General features: G+C 34.7%; 1 protein-coding gene across 2 annotated transcripts in view; it reads right to left on the bottom strand.

The window, feature by feature from the left end:
* The window catches only part of dnm1a (dynamin 1a), a 123659-nt gene that overhangs the window by 55756 nt on the left and 48063 nt on the right, over positions 1-19840 (bottom strand). The window contains exons 10-14 of one of the 2 annotated variants that reach the window (XM_056457198.1): positions 17759-17897; positions 7424-7510; positions 7265-7335; positions 5408-5456; positions 1753-1764 (exon numbers count right to left, since the gene is read on the bottom strand). In XM_056457198.1, coding sequence (XP_056313173.1) covers positions 1753-1764; positions 5408-5456; positions 7265-7335; positions 7424-7510; positions 17759-17897 — 358 coding nt within the window. The remainder of the gene's footprint in view (positions 1-1752; positions 1765-5407; positions 5457-7264; positions 7336-7423; positions 7511-17758; positions 17898-19840) is intronic. The other variant, XM_056457197.1, reaches the window with a different exon arrangement.

Genomic DNA, 19840 nt, shown 5'->3' with positions numbered 1-19840 from the left:
TACATTATTTATTTATTTATTTACATTATTTATTTATTTATTTACATTATTTATTTATTTACATTATTTATTTATTTACAATATTTATTTATTTATTTATTTATTTATTTACATTATTTATTTATTTATTTATTTATTTACATTATTTATTTATTTACATTATTTATTTATTTATTTATTTATTTATTTATTTATTTACATTATTTATTTATTTACATTATTTATTTATTTATTTACATTATTTATTTATTTATTTATTTACATTATTTATTTATTTATTTATTTACATTATTTATTTATTTATTTATTTATTTACATTATTTATTTATTTATTTACATTATTTATTTATTTATTTACATTATTTATTTATTTATTTATTTACATTATTTATTTATTTATTTATTTACATTATTTGTTTATTTATTTATTCATTTACATTATTTATTTATTTATTTATTTACATTATTTATTTATTTATTTATTTACATTATTTATTTATTTATTTACATTATTTATTTATTTACATTATTTATTTATTTATTTATTTATTTACATTATTTATTTATTTATTTGTTTATTTACATTATTTATTTATTTATTTACATTATTTATTTATTTATTTATTTATTTATTTACATTATTTATTTATTTATTTATTTATTTATTTACATTATTTATTTATTTACATTATTTATTTATTTATTTACATTATTTATTTATTTATTTATTTATTTACATTATTTATTTATTTATTTACATTATTTATTTATTTATTTATTTATTTACATTATTTATTTATTTATTTATTTACATTATTTATTTATTTATTTATTTATTTACATTATTTATTTATTTATTTATTTATTTACATTATTTATTTATTTATTTATTTATTTACATTATTTATTTATTTATTTATTTATTTACATTATTTATTTATTTACATTATTTATTTATTTATTTATTTATTTACATTATTTATTTATTTACATTATTTATTTATTTATTTATTTACATTATTTATTTATTTATTTGTGGCGAAGCAGTGGTGCAGTAGGTAGTGCTGTCGCCTCACAGCAAGAAGGTCGCTGGGTCGCTGGTTCGAGCCTCGGCTCAGTTGGCGTTTCTGTGTGGAGTTTGCATGTTCTCCGGGTGCTCCGGTTTCCCCCACAGTCCAAAGACATGCAGTACAGGTGAATTAGGTAGGCTAAATTGTCCGTAGTGTATGTGTGTGTGAATGAGTGTATGGGTGTTTCCCAGTGATGGGTTGCGGCTGGAAGGGCATCCGCTGCGTAAAACAAATGCTTGATGAGTTGGCGGTTCATTCCGCTGTGGCGACCCTGGATTAATAAAGGAACTAAGACTAAAAGATAACGAATGAATGAATTTATTTATTAGTTATTTCATTATTTATTTGTTTATATTTTTATTTAAAAAACTAATGTTACACACATACTCTTGCTTTATGGATTGCAAAAACTTTGAAGCTCAGCAACTCAAAATCTTTCAGAACGCAGACAGAACCGTATTATAATAAGGTGACCATATGTTTGAGAATGATAGGATACTCATATTAACCTTTATTCTACATCTGAAGTATCGTGAGAAATAATCCTGAGCTTGATTTTAAGCCAAATAAATCGTGATCCAGATTTTGGCCAGAATCGTGCAGCCCTAGTTGTGGTCAGTATAAGCATGCTGTTAAATGTTCATACCATCACATATCTAATGGTGATAAACAAACCACTCACCATGATCTCATCCTGAAGCGTCACAGTAAAAGAAGGAGAAAAACAGATGAGGGCATGACTTTATTAAAAAAGGGTCTAACTGTGTATGAATCAAACACAGAGAACTGATCTGAGACACACACACACACGCAGATGCAAACAGCAGATCAATAATCCAGCTATAATGTGCAGATGAAACACATCACAAGAGATTTCACACACAAGTGTTTCTGTTCAGTGATGTGATGTTTGAATAAAACCTAGCTGGTAATGCTGAGATGCGCATCAATTCCTGATATAAATGTGTGTGTGTGTGTGTGTGTGTGTGTGCGTGTGTGTGTGCGCCTCTGAAGTCTGATGATGAGGGAAATGAAGGACATGCAGCGCTTATTTAATCAAGCAGAACAGCACTGACACACACACACACAAATACATACAATCACACTCATACACACACACTTACGCATTCACACAACACAGACAGACACACACGCACACATACACAATCACTTACACATGTACACACACATATAAACAGACAATCACACTTCGCAATCAAATACACACTTGCGAACAGACACACATGCACACGCACGATGACACATACACACACACACACGCACACACACACACACATCTCACTTACACATACACAATCATGCTTGCATACAATCACACATACACTTACACATGCACACAGACAATCACATACATACACAATCACACTTAGACACAGACGCACACACTTACGCATAAACATAACACAGACAGACACGCATGAGCACACACACACCCAGTCCGCCCCTGCACTCAATCAAACACACTTACGCATACACACAACACAGACAGATGCACACGCACAATGACACACATCTCACTTACATACAATCACACTTATGCACACACATACATACACACAATCACACATACACACACAATCACACTTACAATCATACAAACACAGGCTCACACATACAATCACACACACATACTGTACTCAATCATGCTTACACACACACTCATACACATCCATACACACAATCACACTTACAAACACATACATACTGTACACAATCACACTTAGACATACACAATCACATATACACTTACGCATATACACAGACACTCACAAGACACGTACACAGACAACCACATACACACACACACACAATCAAAAACACAGTTATGCATACACGCAACACAGACAGACACACATACACAATGACACACACAGCTCACTTACACACACACAGACACCCACAATCAGTTAGACACACACACACACACACTCGCTGCCCTTAACAACTGATTGGAGTCTCTGCATCAGTGTAAGTGTGTGAAGCTCATTCAGCAAATAATTGTCGGACGTCCACCGACAAGAGGACATTACAGAACATATCAATAACAGATGATCGCTCATATGAGTATGCTCTTATCAATGTAATGATATTAAAATAATAAACACATTCACGAATCTCTGAGTCTCAGGAGGATAAACCTAGACTGGTGACTGCATGCTTTTACATGAATAACCTAGAAAAGAGAGACTGATATATGTGTAATATATGATATATGTGTAAATGCTGATGACACACTGCAAAAAAGGCCTTTCTTACCTCTCTCACACACACACACACACTCTGTTATTAAAAAGGAGAGGGCTTTAAGTGTTTGTGTTCGCACACTCGAGCAGAGGTGCATTAATCTGAAGCCCTCATCAGACAGAATCTGTCCAAATCTGTAAGAATTTTACCTCTGTGGATAATTCTGGCAGTATCATAACTCAAATCTTAATATATGAAATGAGAAATGCTAGCTTTTTAACTTGTATTTTATATTTACAATGCAGATCATACAGGGTATATGCAGATCTAGTGCTTCTTCCCATACTGATGAACTTCCTGTGAACGGTTAGTGTGACTATTTTACATTTATTATGGTTCCTTTTACAGCATCCATGTTATAATTTAATTAAAATATAATCAGTTAAACAGACTTTGGCATTCATTTAGTTGCCATTTACTCGCATACTCCCGTCAGGATCAGCAGGCTAGCACAGAAGCTCCACTGAATACACTGGGCTAAAATAAATGTTCATATTATAAAGACATGGCGGGGGGAAATGTAGTTTAATGCAGTGCTTCTTGTACAATATGAGACGCACTTTATATCAGATATCACTCAGCCAGTGGAGATCGCTGATTTTTAAAGGAAACAGACCCTAAACGTGCCGGTTTTGTATTGGTATACAGTTCAACCCTTAACCCAGGTTACTGATGAATTAAAAGTCTTCCACACACACCCTATTAGATCCACTTATTTGGTAAACAAAGCAAGTCTCTCCTATAATATCTCTACTGAAAGACAGAACATATGACTGTACACACTGTATTGTGAATAAATGAACTGAACATTTTCATATTAGTCAATAATATTACTGAAATTACTTAAAAAACTGAATAAATATAGATTTACTGAAGACATAAATAGACTCAATGATGGGCTAGAGCAGTGTTTCCCAACCCTGTTCCTGGAGGCACACCAACAGTACATATTTTGGATGTCTCCCTCATCTGACCCATTAACTTCAGGTGTTGGAGTCTCTTCTGATGTTGTGATAAGTTGATTCAGGTGTGTTTGATTAGGGAGAGGTTGAAAATGTGGACTGTTGGTGTGCCTTCAGGAACAGGGTTGGGAAAAACACTGGGCTAAAGATCTGCGGAGTTCTGCATGCGCAGTGTCCGTGTGGGCCTACTCGTCAGTCAATGAACACATTCAGTAGGCCTACATTTATTTAGTTCATTCAGTTTATTTGAATTCTTTTAGCCATACATTGAGAATTGGCCCATTTTTATTGATTGAGAATTGTTTGGACATTCTGAAGCAGTATTAGGACGAACGCTTTTCTGCTTGACCACTCGAGAAATCAACGTTTACTATTTCGTTTATCTGCAAAGTGATTAGCCTATGTCTGACTGTATTTCTGTGTTCTGAAAAGCTCCTCGCTGGAGTCAGTGTTGATCATTAAGGTTAATTAAACTCAAATAAAGCAAACATATTTATTCATTTCCTGTTTTTAATTGATTAATACTCAATAGGGAAGAAAGTGAAACAAATAACAGTAGCAGTGAAAATAAAGCTGATATGTTTACCTGCTGTATTCTGCATGATCATTTGATAATAATTGATTTTTTAGCAGGAGCGGTACTGAAAAATCTCGACTGTGAATTAATATTATTTGACTTCCTCCATTGGCAGATTATTTAGCTTGTTTCCAGGAAAAGCTCACTTCATTTTAACTCATTATTTCTCAAAATAAGACTATAAGGCTTCTTGATTGAATCATTTTGAGATATTTGGACTAGAAACAAGACAAAAACTCTCAGTAAGAAAAGCTTTTTTTGCAGCTGAACTTAGAACATTCAAGCAGCGTCTGATCTCAGATCAGTTCTGTCTATGAAAGCTTGTGTATGAAGCGTGAGAACAAACCTGGCCCTGGATCAGTCGATAAAGGTGTGAAGATAAAGAATAAGAAACACAGATGAAGAACAGACAAATGCACACACTGGACACACATTAGATGACCATGAGCAACATTCAACATGATGAGCTGAATATACACAGAGAATCTGTCATTTTGATGAACATTATATAGCTGTCAATAAACCTCCTTCACCTGATTCCCAGCCGCTTTCTTCTTGACCTGACTGCTTCTCTGTTGAGCGCTAAAGCGGACAGAAATCAGAGTACACATGTTTACAATACACACAGTGGCAGAATAAAAGCTTCAAATGTCTAAAATGCCATTCAGTATATGTTAATATTAGGAAATAATATCACCAGATTATTAATCATTAATATATATCAGATTATTAATCATTGATTAATAATAATATTATTTATAATTTACTTATGTATTATTATTTTATGCTATTAAGTGCTTTTATGTTGGTATTATTAATAGAGTATAATAATATATTGCTTTGAGGCTTATATATATATATATATATATATATATATATATCTATATATATCTATGTATATCTATGTATCTATATATATCTATGTATCTATATATATCTATATATATCTATGTATCTATATATATCTATATATATCTATGTATCTATATATATCTATGTATCTATATATATCTATGTATCTATATATATCTATATATATCTATGTATCTATATATATCTATATATATCTATGTATCTATATATATCTATGTATATCTATGTATCTATATGTATCTATGTATATCTATGTATACCTATGTATTTATATATATATATATATCTATATATATCTATGTATATCTATGTATCTATATATATCTATGTATCTATATGTATCTATATATATCTATGTATCTATATATATCTATATATATCTATGTATCTATATATATCTATGTATATCTATGTATCTATATATATCTATGTATCTATATATATCTATATATATCTATGTATCTATATGTATCTATGTATATCTATGTATATCTATGTATTTATATATATATCTATATATATCTATGTATATCTATGTATCTATATATATCTATGTATATCTATGTATCTATATATATATCTATATATATCTATGTATATCTATGTATCTATATATATCTATGTATATCTATGTATCTATATATATATCTATGTATCTATATGTATCTATATATATCTATGTATCTATATATATCTATATATATCTATGTATCTATATATATCTATGTATATCTATGTATCTATATGTATCTATATATATCTATGTATCTATATATATCTATATATATCTATGTATCTATATGTATCTATGTATATCTATGTATATCTATGTATTTATATATATATCTATATATATCTATGTATATCTATGTATCTATATATATCTATGTATATCTATGTATCTATATATATATCTATATATATCTATGTATATCTATGTATCTATATATATCTATGTATATCTATGTATCTATATATATATCTATGTATATCTATGTATCTATATATATATCTATCTATATATATATATATATATATATATATATATAGATATATAGATATAGATAGATATAGATATAGATATAAATATATATTGAGAAGTACACAAGTTTATTAATAATTATTAGATTACATTATTAATCACGGATTAATAATAATATTTATAGCATTATATATGTATAATTAGTCTACTTAATATAGTAAAATGCTGGTGATAATAAATTAACATGATAAATAGTAGCATTAAAATGCATATAGTTTATTGCTATTTGCTGTTAATATTATGTTTATATTTGTACTATTAACTATTGTTATAATTTGATGTTATTATTTATTACTTTATTTTTTGTGTTTATTATTTATTAAATATTATCAGTGTAATTATATAAATAAAGTAAATAAATAGACCATTTTTAGATTACTATTATAATTATTCTACATTTGAATCTGTTTTGGTGTTTTGTTTAATAAGGGTTAATAATAGTTCACCACGCTACAGTCGAGGAAACGAAACTCACTTGGCAAATCCGATGAAGTCCTCATGGTTGGTGTTCATGTACGCCAGCTCGATATCAATCAACAGCAGCACCTGATGAACATAAACAGCAAACAATCACACCTGTTCCTCTCAGCAGCTGTTTTATATAACACTGGTTAATATTGGAGGCTGGACGCACCTGATTTTTGGTGCGACTCTCGCGGTCGCGGATGTGCTGTGTGACGATCCGCTCCATCTCTTCTCTCAGCATGGGATACTGGGCCAGCTGTTACACAATCACACGCGTTTGTGTTGCGGATACGACACACACACACACACACACACACACACAGAGTTTGCAACAGGACACTTACTAGGGATGTTTGTTGTACATTTCAGATGAGAAATCCACTAGAGGGCGCTGTCTATGTTTTAAATTTGGAACACATTATTTAGATTATGTTTTGATGTACGTTTCAGATGACAAATCCACTAGAGGGCGCTGTCTACATTATTGCGAGTCTAAAATTTGTTACTCAGCGTGTGTTTTGTTGTGTTTTAGATGACAAATCCACTAGAGGGCGCTGTCTATATTTTTGCGAGTCTAAAATCTGTTACTTGGGGTGTGTTTTGTTGTGTTTTACATGGCAAATCTACTAGAGGGCATTGTCAACATTTTTGCTCAGTTGAAATTTGTTACTTAGGGTATGTTTTGTACGTTTCAGATGACAAATCCACTTAGAGGACCCTGATTATAATTTGGCAAAAATGAAATGTTATTTGGGGTGCTTTTTGCACATTTTTCATAAAATACGTTGTTTTTAGATTGTTTTGTTGTTCGTTTCAGATAAGAAATCCACTAGAGGGCGCTGTCAAAATTTTCAGAATCAGAAATTTGTTACTTATGCTATGTTTTGTCGTTTGTATTTGAGGACAAATCCCCAAGAGGGCGCTGTCTATGTTTTAAATTTGGAACACATTATTTAGATTATGTTTTGATGAACGTTTCAGATGACAAATCCACAAGAGGGCGCTGTCTACATTTTTGCGAGTCTAAAATTTGTTACTCGGGGTGTGTTTTGTTGTGTGTCAGATGGCAAATCCACTAGTAGGCGCTGTCTACATTATTGCAAATTTAAAATGCGTTATTTAGACTACATTTAGTTGTTTGTTTTAGATGACAAATCCACTAGAGGGCGCTGTCTACACTTTTGCTAAACATAAAATACATAACTTAAGCTATGTTTTGTTGTGTATCAGATGACAAAGCCACTAGAAGGCACTGTCTACACTTTTGCAAATATAAATTATGTTACTTAGGGTAGATTTAGTTGTTCATTTCAGAGGATAAATCCACTAGAGGGCGCTGTTTAAATTTGTGCACATCTGAAATGCATTATTTGGGGTATTTTTGTTTATTGACAAATCCACTAGAGGGCAATGTCAACATTTTTGTTAATTTGAAATACATTATTTAGATTGTTTTGATGTGCATTAGAGGTGGCAGATTCACTAGGGGGCGCTGTGTAAATTTTTGCGAGTCTGAAATTTGTTACTTAGGGTGTGTTTTGTTGTATGCTTCATATGACAAATGCACTTGAGGGCGCTGTCTGTATTTTTAATTTGAAATACATTATTTAGGGTACATTTTGATGTTCATTTCAGATGACAAATCCACTAGAGGGCGCTGTCAGTATTTTTAATTTGAAATACGTTATTTAGGGTACATTTTGATGTTCATTTCAGATGACAAATCCACTAGAGGGCGCTGTCTGTATTTTTAATTTGAAATACGTTATTTAGGGTACATTTTGATGTTCATTTCAGATGACAAATCCACTTGAGGGCGCTGTCTACATTTTTTATTTGAAATACGTTATTTAGGGTACATTTTGATGTTCATTTCAGATGACAAATCCACTTGAGGGCGCTGTCTACATTTTTTATTTGAAATACGTTATTTAGGGTACATTTTGATGTTCATTTCAGATGACAAATCCACTTGAGGGCGCTGTCTGTATTTTTATTTGAAATACGTTATTTAGGGTACATTTTGATGTGTTTCAGATGACAAATCCACTAGAGGATCTACTGTCTACATTTAGAATCTGTAATTAGCATTATTATAAAATGTAAATAATCAGTTTTTGATTGAAAACCTGATGCAAAGTCTGTAAAATCACACATTCTCTTTACTGCATTCACACCAACACACATTATATGGTGTATGTATGCACATGACAGGTAAACAAGCCGACATTAAAGAAACTCACTGTATGTCACATGACTAAATTCCAATGCATCACTAGTAACACACAATAATGACCCTTCTGGATTTGCAATCTCCTGTAATTTAAACCAAAACTCAAGAATTGTGTACTTCAATCAAGGTGAATTACAAGAAGATCATCAATGAGTATTAAGAGGATAGTTCACCCAAAAATTAAACATGTCTTCATTTATTCCAAGCTTCTTTCTTCTGAAGATATACCGAAGAGAGTTGAAAACCGGCAGTCATTGACCTCCATAGGTTCTACTATGGATACCAATGGCAGCACATTATCCAGCTATCAAAAGATTTGGACGCACTTAAGAATGGGTTTTAGTTGAACTGTCCCTTTAAAAACTCTGCAGCTTAAATCGTGATCAATTTATCTGATGCATTGGAACTTGTAGATATTGTAGAATCAAACAAATCTAACCACACACACACACACACACACAATCGCATTAACACACCAATACACCAGCAGAGTATTTGGCTTTCACAGGGATGCAGTGATCATGATCAGTAGAAATGAGTGTTTCTGGAGGAACTACAGGCAAACAGGCAAACAGACGTGCTGAGATGAAGAGAATAGAGAGAACAGCGAGAGAGAGGTGAGACCAGAAGACCTTGTGTGGATTTAGAACTCTCAGAAGAACACACACACACACACACAATATGTTTAAAGATGCAGTATGTTGGCTTGACTCCTAGTGGTTGACCTAGGTATTGCAGTCCAAATTCAAAACATTGGAGAGGTTTTTTCCAATGCAGGTTGCCAGATTGACGACACAAACAGAAGCGAGCGTGTTTGATGATCAAGTCTTACACTTTAAGCTGCTCAGCTAATGTTTATCATTGTAATATTTATATTATTTGCTAATTAAACAGCATCTAATGGGTATTTTTATAACTCTGAATCTGCCATGTGTCACTTTGAAGGCTGCCTCTGTCCTCCAGAGCCTTCAGGTCTGGAATTAAGTATGCTGTTTTTCATCAGGGCAACCTGGGGTAATGGAATATAATTGGTTAAAGTGGCAGTGGGCGGAGCTACAGAGATCAAAGCAGAGGCAGGCGTTCCAAAACGGAACACACATTCTCAAAAGGAGAATGGCTGCGTCAGAAATCGCAGACTTCCCTACTATATAGTCGGTTTAAAACAATATGAAATCTCAGTAGTATGTCCAAATTCATAGTATTGTTAAAACAGAGACAGCAAGAAGTGCTCGGATGACCTACTACTTCTGAAATGCGTATGCAATGGACACTACGCTATCCCATAATGCAGCGTTTCTCAACCACGATCCTGGAGGACCACCAGCACTGCATGTTTTAGATGTCTGCTTTTACACTCATTACAGGTCCTTCTGCTAATGAGCTGATGATCTGAATCAGGTGTGTTTGGTTAAGGAGATATGGATAATGTGCTGAGCTGGTGGTCCTCCAGGAACATGGTTGAGAAACCATAATGCAATGTGAGACAATTCATGAATAAGAGTGAAGTGGTGAAACATAGGTCACGTGATCATGACAAATGGTGGATGTATACTCACATTCATACTATATAGAGCAGGCTTTTCTAATGGTCGTGTTGTAAATACAAACGTAGGCGATTTCAGACGCAGCCAATATGTGACTTTAGCATTGTTTTTCCAGATAAACAAGTTTGTTTACTTGGTGTGTTTCTTAAATATCTGCAAACTTATTTTTATACTTTAGAAGAGCCAAAACCGTACATACAGCACCTTTAATATCCTATATTAAACCCATGGTATGAAATCTGTCAACTGACGGAGTGGTGTTTTCTGTCTGATATCTGTCTATATGGAAACGCACTGAAAGGACATTTATTTGTGGTTCCAAACACTTTTGCTGTTCATTTTTTCTGTCCAGCACCAAAAGGAGGACTTTGGAAAAATCTTCATGCAACTCTTGTTTTTTTTTCATACAACAACAAATGTCAAGCTCCAAAAGGACATAACAGACTGAATTATGGTGTTTACAAAAGTTCGGAAATAGTCACACAAACGATCCACATTCATAAGAGCGTGATTTTTTAATTCCCAACCTTTTTTTCCTTAAAGGAGATTCCTATTTTAACATTCAACATCCTTAACAAACCCTAGACACTCATTTAAAAATCAGTTGTTGGGTTTTTAGTAATTGCAGATTTTAGAGCTGCACGATTGATCATATTATGATCACGATTTCTGGCCCACGATCAATAATTAAATATCCTCGTGATTTGACAGTATAAACACCAAGCTGCTCCCTTAATGGGTGGAGTTTACAGATTATACCGCATCACAAGCATGAGGTGACTGCGTCTACATTACGAGTGTTTTCAATGAGGAATGTAATGTTGATCAGCCTTTGCTCCTGTTCAGTAACACAACAAACCTCATTAACTGTCATCAGTGGGTTAATGAGCTCAGGGGAATTCTGCTTTGCATTTTTCTATGCATTACTAACATCACTGAGTCAGACAACATTTGCTTTCTAAATTAATCAAATATTCGCAGAGATTCCGCAGCTCTTTTCCTAATGCGTTTGCCAGTCATGTAGACAGAAGACACTGTGTGTAAGTGCTTCAATGTTAAAAAATAAGTCATTGTGGCCCGTTCACGCTGGTCTTCAGGTTCGTTTTCATCAATCTGAAGCAACTTTTATTATTTACAAGAATAGAAAATGTAATTAAAAGTTTCAGATCAATTAAACTCAATTTATAATAAGACTAGCCTATTTTATGCATTAAATAACGAAATAGATAACTAATTTCCTTTATTTCTGATTAGACCATGCACTTTATTCTGATTTACAGTTTTAGTATGTATATATGCTTTTTTTTTAAATAACATTCATTTAACTAATATTTTAGCACATCGATAGTAATTAAATGACCAGTCTTTTGATTAAAATCAGGAATTAAAGAGCAATTATCCAACACATGCATCGCTCTCATGCCATGTTTTCGAGGATAAATTTGAGTCTGAGTGCTGCTTTGAACAGAATAAAATGATTAAAAAGCACATTAAAGACTTTACTTTATTTGACTTTATTTTATGTGAAGCTGCTTTGACACAATCTACATTGTAAAATCGCTATACAAATAAAGAAGAACTCAATTCAATTCAATTGAATGATTATGACGTATCGCCTGTTGTTGGTGTCTGGAGGTAAAATCCTCTTGCCGACTACGGACAACAGTTTATCAAACTGGGCTGGGCTCAGTCTGAAGCACTGCTGAAAGCTTCCATCATCCAGGTATAGTTTCTGGAGGAGTTGATGAACTCACAGAGCTGGGCGCACCTCTGAAAGGATCTAATGCACTCAGACAAGGTGCCGAACGAATAAACGTTGTTTTTCAGCCTTCCGAAAGCACATAAACACAACTACTCTCTCAATAAAATCCATGTTAGCCATTTAGCAATGAAGCTAGAGTCGCTGTGCAGACAGAAGCCCCGCCCATGACACAAATCCGCGTCTATTGCGCAGTTAATTTGACGTGCGAATTAAGCTAATTTTACGCACAAATGAAGCGAGTAAACTCAAAATGTTCACGTGTCTATTTGTGATCATACCAGATGTGGAACAAGTGAATAAATCACGCTATTCGTGCGTTCCGCATCTGATGTGAACAAAAACTGCAGACAGTCTGAATGAAAATATAAATCCACTTTCTGACAGTAGGTGGCGCTTATAGAAAGGCAGAAACGCCGGAAGGGAATTACCTGTATCAATAACTGTAATGCAAATACACCTATAATGGTTATTAAAATAGTCAAATTGCCTGTAAATAATGTCTATTATTATCAAACTGGTCTCCATACTTGTATTCGTAACCCTCAAACTAGAATGACAATGAATGCAAATATGAAATACGTTACTTAGTAGCGTGTTTAAGATGACAAATCCACTAGTGGGCGCTGTTAATGCACTGTGAGCATGGCCGAAGCAAGGTAAACTGGCGCTCTAGGCAAACGATGATCATGCCGCCCTCACTATATGTCGCGAACGCCGCCTATGTCGCCTCTAACTGTGAGTTAACTCTGCTTCTCGGCCCTGACTGTAAGGTTACCAAGAAATAACAACGAACGACTGTTTTTTATTAGCTAATGTTGTCTGTTCATGTTAGTAAATACATTACATATAAACAGTGTGACCGCTATCTTATATTGTGTGATGAGTTTAGGGGTTTTTTTATCCGTTTTGGAGCTTGAAGAGTCTTCGAGAAATCTTCTTTTGTGCTTAAAGGGAAAAGAAACAACATCAGAGTTTGGATGGGGACGTTTTTACATATTTTTTTAAGACACAAAAGTTGAAATCCACAAAAGGCAGAAGAGTTCTGAGAGCAGTGATGTTTGGACAGAAAGAGAAGAGAGAGAAAGAGGAAATGAGAGAGAGAGAGAGAGAGAGAGAGAGTGATGTTCTGGTATGACTGTTAGTCTGCTGGTGTAAAAAGATCTTCCAGCCTGAAGCATCAGTTACTCCACCAATGTCAAACAGAAGAGACGAGCCACAATGATGTTATTCTCACGCTAGAACTAAAACACACACATCCGACAGAACCAAAAAAAAACACACTGAGAAAAAAACGCACAGAAGGGGCCAAACGGGAGCATGCACTGTTAAAACCAAAGCAAACTGGGAAATTTGGTTAAAATAGCTACGTCTATATTGTTGCTTGAAAAGGACACAAATACGTGATAAAGTAAACTGACACAGACAAAATAAATCAGGATGAAAACTGAGTGGTAAGGATAGACCGATAGTTGCTGGACTGATGTGTGAATCCTACACAAAAAACATTTTAATATATGAGCAATTTCACATTTACATGAGCAAAGTTTATTGTTGATTGTATGTGTATCAGTGTTTACAATTATTTAAATTACTGTTACTGTATTTGATATTTATATATATGTGTGTGTGTGTGTGTATATTTTAATTTTAGCTTAAAATATGAAACGAATAAAACATGGATAATACAAAAATAATGTCATATAAAGGAAAAACAGCATTTTATGCCATTAAATATAGCTATCATTTATTTTTCTTCTGCTTATCTCTACATTTTTTGAGATGTTTATATTTTTTACACTAAGTGTGCACATTTGTGTTACTAATTAGAAAAACCTGATTGTTTCCTGTAAAGTTTAGACTTAATTTAGCGTAATAGTCTGAATGGGCAAAATATGCTTAGCCACGCCCCTCCATCTATTACTTTTGCTGTTAGTCAAATACAAGAGGAGCTCAAAAATAAAACCCCATCCCCTACTCAGTACTCCATTTCACATGCAAGTTTGTCATCATACCAAATAACCCCGCCCCCTACTCAATATTACGTTTTAGTAGGAAATACGTCATCATAGTGAAATAAAACCCCGCCCCCTACTCAATATTCAGTTTCAGTTAAAAATACGTCATCATAGTGAAGTAAACCCCGCCCCCTACTCAATATTATGTTTTAGTAGGAAATACGTCATCATAGTGAAATAAACCCCGCCCCCTACTCAATATTCCATTTCAGTGGGAAATACGTCATCATAGTGAAATAAACCCCGCCCCCTACTCAATATTCCATTTCAGTGGGAAATACGTCATCATAGTGAAATAAACCCCGCCCCCTACTCAATATTCCATTTCAGTGGGAAATACGTCATCATAGTGAAATGAAACCCCGCCCCCTACTCAATATTCCATTTCAGTGGGAAATACGCCATCATACTGAAATAAAACTCCGCCCCTACTCAAGATTTAGTTTCGTTGGACATACGTCATAATACTGAAATAAAACCCCGCCTTTTACTAGGCATGGGATGATATTCGTTTTTAAGGTATACCGCGGTTTGGAAAAGTCAAGGTTTTAAAACTTTGTTGTTCCATCAAAACCTAATGTTTCTCAAAACAAAATATATTGTGTTCAAAGGCAAAAAAGGTTTAGGGTGTTTTCACATCTGTGGTTCGGTTCATTTGGTCCGGAACAAGGGCAATAAATGATTAATTTTAGCATTATTCTGCCGTTTTTGGGTTCTTTTCACACCACACTGATTGCTTTGCCCCGAACCAGTTGAAAAGAACCAAAATGCAGTCATGTGACAATATCCACATCACTCATTGGCCAGATGTTATTGAACGTATTTCCTATACTGCTTTTTGATTGGTCAGAGTTAACGTGCGGGAAAATGCCAATGGAACTCCCGCAAGTAAACAAACCGGCAGACACAAAATGTCGCTGTTTACTATAGAGGGACGACTGCGCTGGCTGATGGTATCCCTGGTCACTTTAGATAAACTATACATTTCGACAATGAAGTGCGGCTGGAAAACAATGTTTTTATGCATTGTTAATGGCGAAGGCACATGGCACGTCACTTCAGGAGGACACGTGAATTAATTTAGCTAAACTGTGACATGGTCATCTTACGGAATATTACCAACGATCCATCAGGTAATGTTTTTCCCTCTCTCTCTCTCTCTCTCTCCCTGTTAAAATTGTAGGTAAAGCGCTATCAGCAAATATTTTTCCTCCACATCCCATAAGATGGGACAGCACATCGGACTACGGCAGCTGGATTAGTCCAAAAAGGCGCAGTACTTTTTGCGATTGGGTCTGTTTTAGTTTGGATCATGTTCTCACCACAAACGAACTGCGCACTCGAGTGCGATTGCTACATTTACACCTGCACAAACAAACCGCACCAAGAGGGAAAACGAACTCTAGTGCGATTCAACCAAACTAAATAAGACAGGTGTGAAAACACCCTTAGTTTCTTACCCAGACATTTAAAAAGAACATATTTTAGAGCAGAAATCACAATATCCTGAAACCATGATATTTTGATCCAAGGTTATCATACCGTCAGAATCTTATACCAGCCCATACCTACCCCCTACTAAATATTTAGTTTCAGTAAGAAATACGTCATCATACTGAAATTAAACTCCACCCCTACTCAATATTCAGTTTCAGTTCATACTGAAATAAAACCCAACCCAATACTTAATATTCTGTTTAAGTTTCCAAACATACTGAAATAAAACCCCGCCCACAACTAAATATTCAGTTTCAGTTGGAAATGTCATTATACTAAAAAAAACCCCGCCCCCTACTCAATATTCAGTTTCAGTTGCAAATACATCATTTTACTGAACTAAAATTCCACCCCCTACTCAATATTTAGTCTCGTTGGAAATACATCATCATCCTGAAATAAAACTCCGCCCCCTACTCAATATTCAGTTTAGTTGGAAATACATCATCATCCTGAAATAAAACTCCGCCCCTAACTCAATATTCAGTTTAGTTGGAAATATGTCATCATCCTGAAATAAAACTCCGCCCCCTACTCAATATTCAGCTTCAGTTGGAAATGTCATTATACTAAAAAAAAACCACTCCCTACTCAGTATTCAGTTTCAGTTGCAAATACATCATTATAGTGAAATTAAACTCCACCCCCTCCTCAATATTCAGTTTCGTTGGAAATACATCATCATCCTGAAATAAAACTCCGCCCCTACTCAAAATTCCTGTCCAGCTGGAAATACGTCATAATACTGAAATAAAACTCCGCCCCTTACTCAAAGTTCAATTTAGTTGGAAATACATCATCCTGAAATAAAACTCCGCCCCCTACTCAATATTCAGTTTAGTTGGAAATACATCATTATCCTGAAATAAAACTCCGCCTCCTACTCAATATTCAGCTTCAGTTGGAAATGTCATTATACTAAAAAAAAAACCCGCCCCCTACTCAGTATTCAGTTTCAGTTGCAAATACATCATTATAGTGAAGTAAAACTCCGCCCCCTACTCAATATTCAGCTTCAGTTGGAAATGTCATTATTCTAAAATAAAACCCCGCCCCCTACTCAGTATTCAGTTTCAGTTGCAAATACATCATTATAGTGAAATAAAACTCCGCCCCCTACTCAATATTCAGTTTCGTTGGAAATACATCATCCTGAAATAAAACTCCGCCCCCTACTCAATATTCAGTTTCGTTGGAAATACATCATCCTGAAATAAAACCCCGCCCCCTACTCAATATTCAGTTCTGGACTACACAGACTTTTAAGTGCTCATTTAAAATCTTATTTTCGATCATTAAGTGGACTTGATTTTAAAAATGATTAAATTACAACCACCAACTTTAACGTACAACTACATTCAGCATTAGGACGAATGTCCAGTTTTGTCCAGCCATCGGTCTATCCGTACATTAAAGATAGACGTAGACGAACGGAGCTTTCGTTCCGCTTTACCTTCTCACTACATTTGCGAATGGTGGAGGTGAGTTCGCTCACAACCATATCTATACATTTCAGGCACGGCCCGTTTAGCTTTTGGATCTGCTTTTTCACTATAGCCTCAAAGGCCAGGTCAGGGGTAAACAGGCCCGTCCTGTAGAGGAATCATGGAGGAAGAGAAGAAGAAGAAGAAGAGGAGGATCCGTACAGGCGGAAGAATGACAGATAGACAGGGGTCGTAGGGCAGATAGACAGACAGACAGACAGCACAGAGGAAAGAGAAGGCAAGTGAGACATTTGGTTTCTCCTCAAGCCATTCAACAGCGGCTTCGAGATGAAGACTCCACAGTAAAGAGACGTCAACCCGTCGCCTGAGACAGAAGCTTCCAGAAATCAGCTGCGCAAAACCCAAGGCAGTCGGAGAGTGTCCTGAAGTGTCTATGAGCCCACATGAAAAAATACTACAGTCATTTATAGTCAATACTGGTGTTTTTGAACCATGCTAATGCTGTGTGTAGTCCATTATTTACAGCTCTTAGTTAATCAATGCTCCAGCATACTGTAGTGTTAGCTGTGGTGAACTGATAATCTTTAGTTTTACTACAGTATCCTGTGGTGTATTGTATGTAGTATACCCTATAGCTGTGGAAAACTACAGTATTGGGTTATTTGTTTATTACTGTAGATTCTGTGTTACCATAGCAACAGTAGAATCACCACTACAGATTAATCACTATGGTTGTGTTACCATAGCAACTGTAAAATCAACACAACAGATTAATTACTATAGATTTTGAGTTACCATAGTAACTGTAGAATCACTACAACAGATTAATTACTAAAGATGTTGTGTTACCATAACAACTGTAGAATCACCACAACAAATAATCACTATAGTTGTTGTGTTACCATAGCAACTGTAGAATCAACACAACATATTATTTACTATATATGTTGTGTTGCCATAGCAACTGTAGAAACACCACAACAGATCAATTACTATAGATGTTGTGCTACCATAGCAACTGTAGAATCACCACAACCGATTAATTACTGTAGTTGTTGTGTTACCATAGCAACTGTAGAATCAACACAACAGATTAATTACTATAGATGTGTTGCCATAGCAATTGTAGAATCACCACAACATATTAGTTACTATAGATGTTGTGTTGCCATAGCAACTATAGAATCAACATTCATTCATTTTCTTTTCGGCTTAGTCCCTTTATTAATCCAGGGTCACCACAGCGGAATGAACCGCCAACTTATCCAGCATATGTTTTACACAGCGGATGCCCTTCCAGCTGCAACCCATCTCTGGGAAACATCCATACACACTCACTCACACTCATACACTACGGACAATTTAGCTTACCCAGTTCACCTGTACTGCATGTCTTTGGACTTGTGTGGAAAACCGGAGCACCCGGAGGAAACCCACGCGAACGCGGGGAGAACATGCAAACTGACTCACAGAACTCACAGAAATGCCAACTGACCCAGCCGAGGCTCGAACCAGCGACCTTCTTGCTGTGAGGCGACAGCACTACCTACTGCGTCACTGCGTCGCTGCTAGAATCAACATATCGTATTAATTACTATAGATGTTGTGTCACCATAGCAACTTTAGAATCGCCACTACATATTAGTTACTATATATGTTGTGTTGCCATAGCAACTATAGAACTAACATAGCATATTCATTACTATAGATGTTGTGTCACCATAGCTACTGTAGAATCACCGCAACAGATGAATTCAAATGCTTTACCATTGTATGGTTCATAAACACCATAGTATTTCCTTTAAATAAGTACAGTATATTTTGATGTGGGGATGAAGCGTATTATTGATCAGCTCTCACAGACACACAGTGACAGGAGCACAGACTGCCGTCAGCTGTGTCTCAGCCTTCCTCAAAACTTCAGTCTCCAGAAAACAGAGAGTGTGTTCACTGAGCTCTGCTGGATATGCTATATTACAGGAGGGAGATCTCTATTTGGGCTCAATATGAGGGAAAATAATCATGCGATATGCTCTAGTAATGAACTAGTTCTTTGTAGTAATTTACCCAACACTGATTGGTTGGTTAGG

This window comes from Danio aesculapii, chromosome 5 (assembly GCF_903798145.1).
Source record: "Danio aesculapii chromosome 5, fDanAes4.1, whole genome shotgun sequence".
Classification (NCBI taxonomy): Eukaryota; Metazoa; Chordata; class Actinopteri; order Cypriniformes; family Danionidae; genus Danio; species Danio aesculapii.
This window is presented reverse-complemented; position numbering and strand designations above follow the sequence as displayed.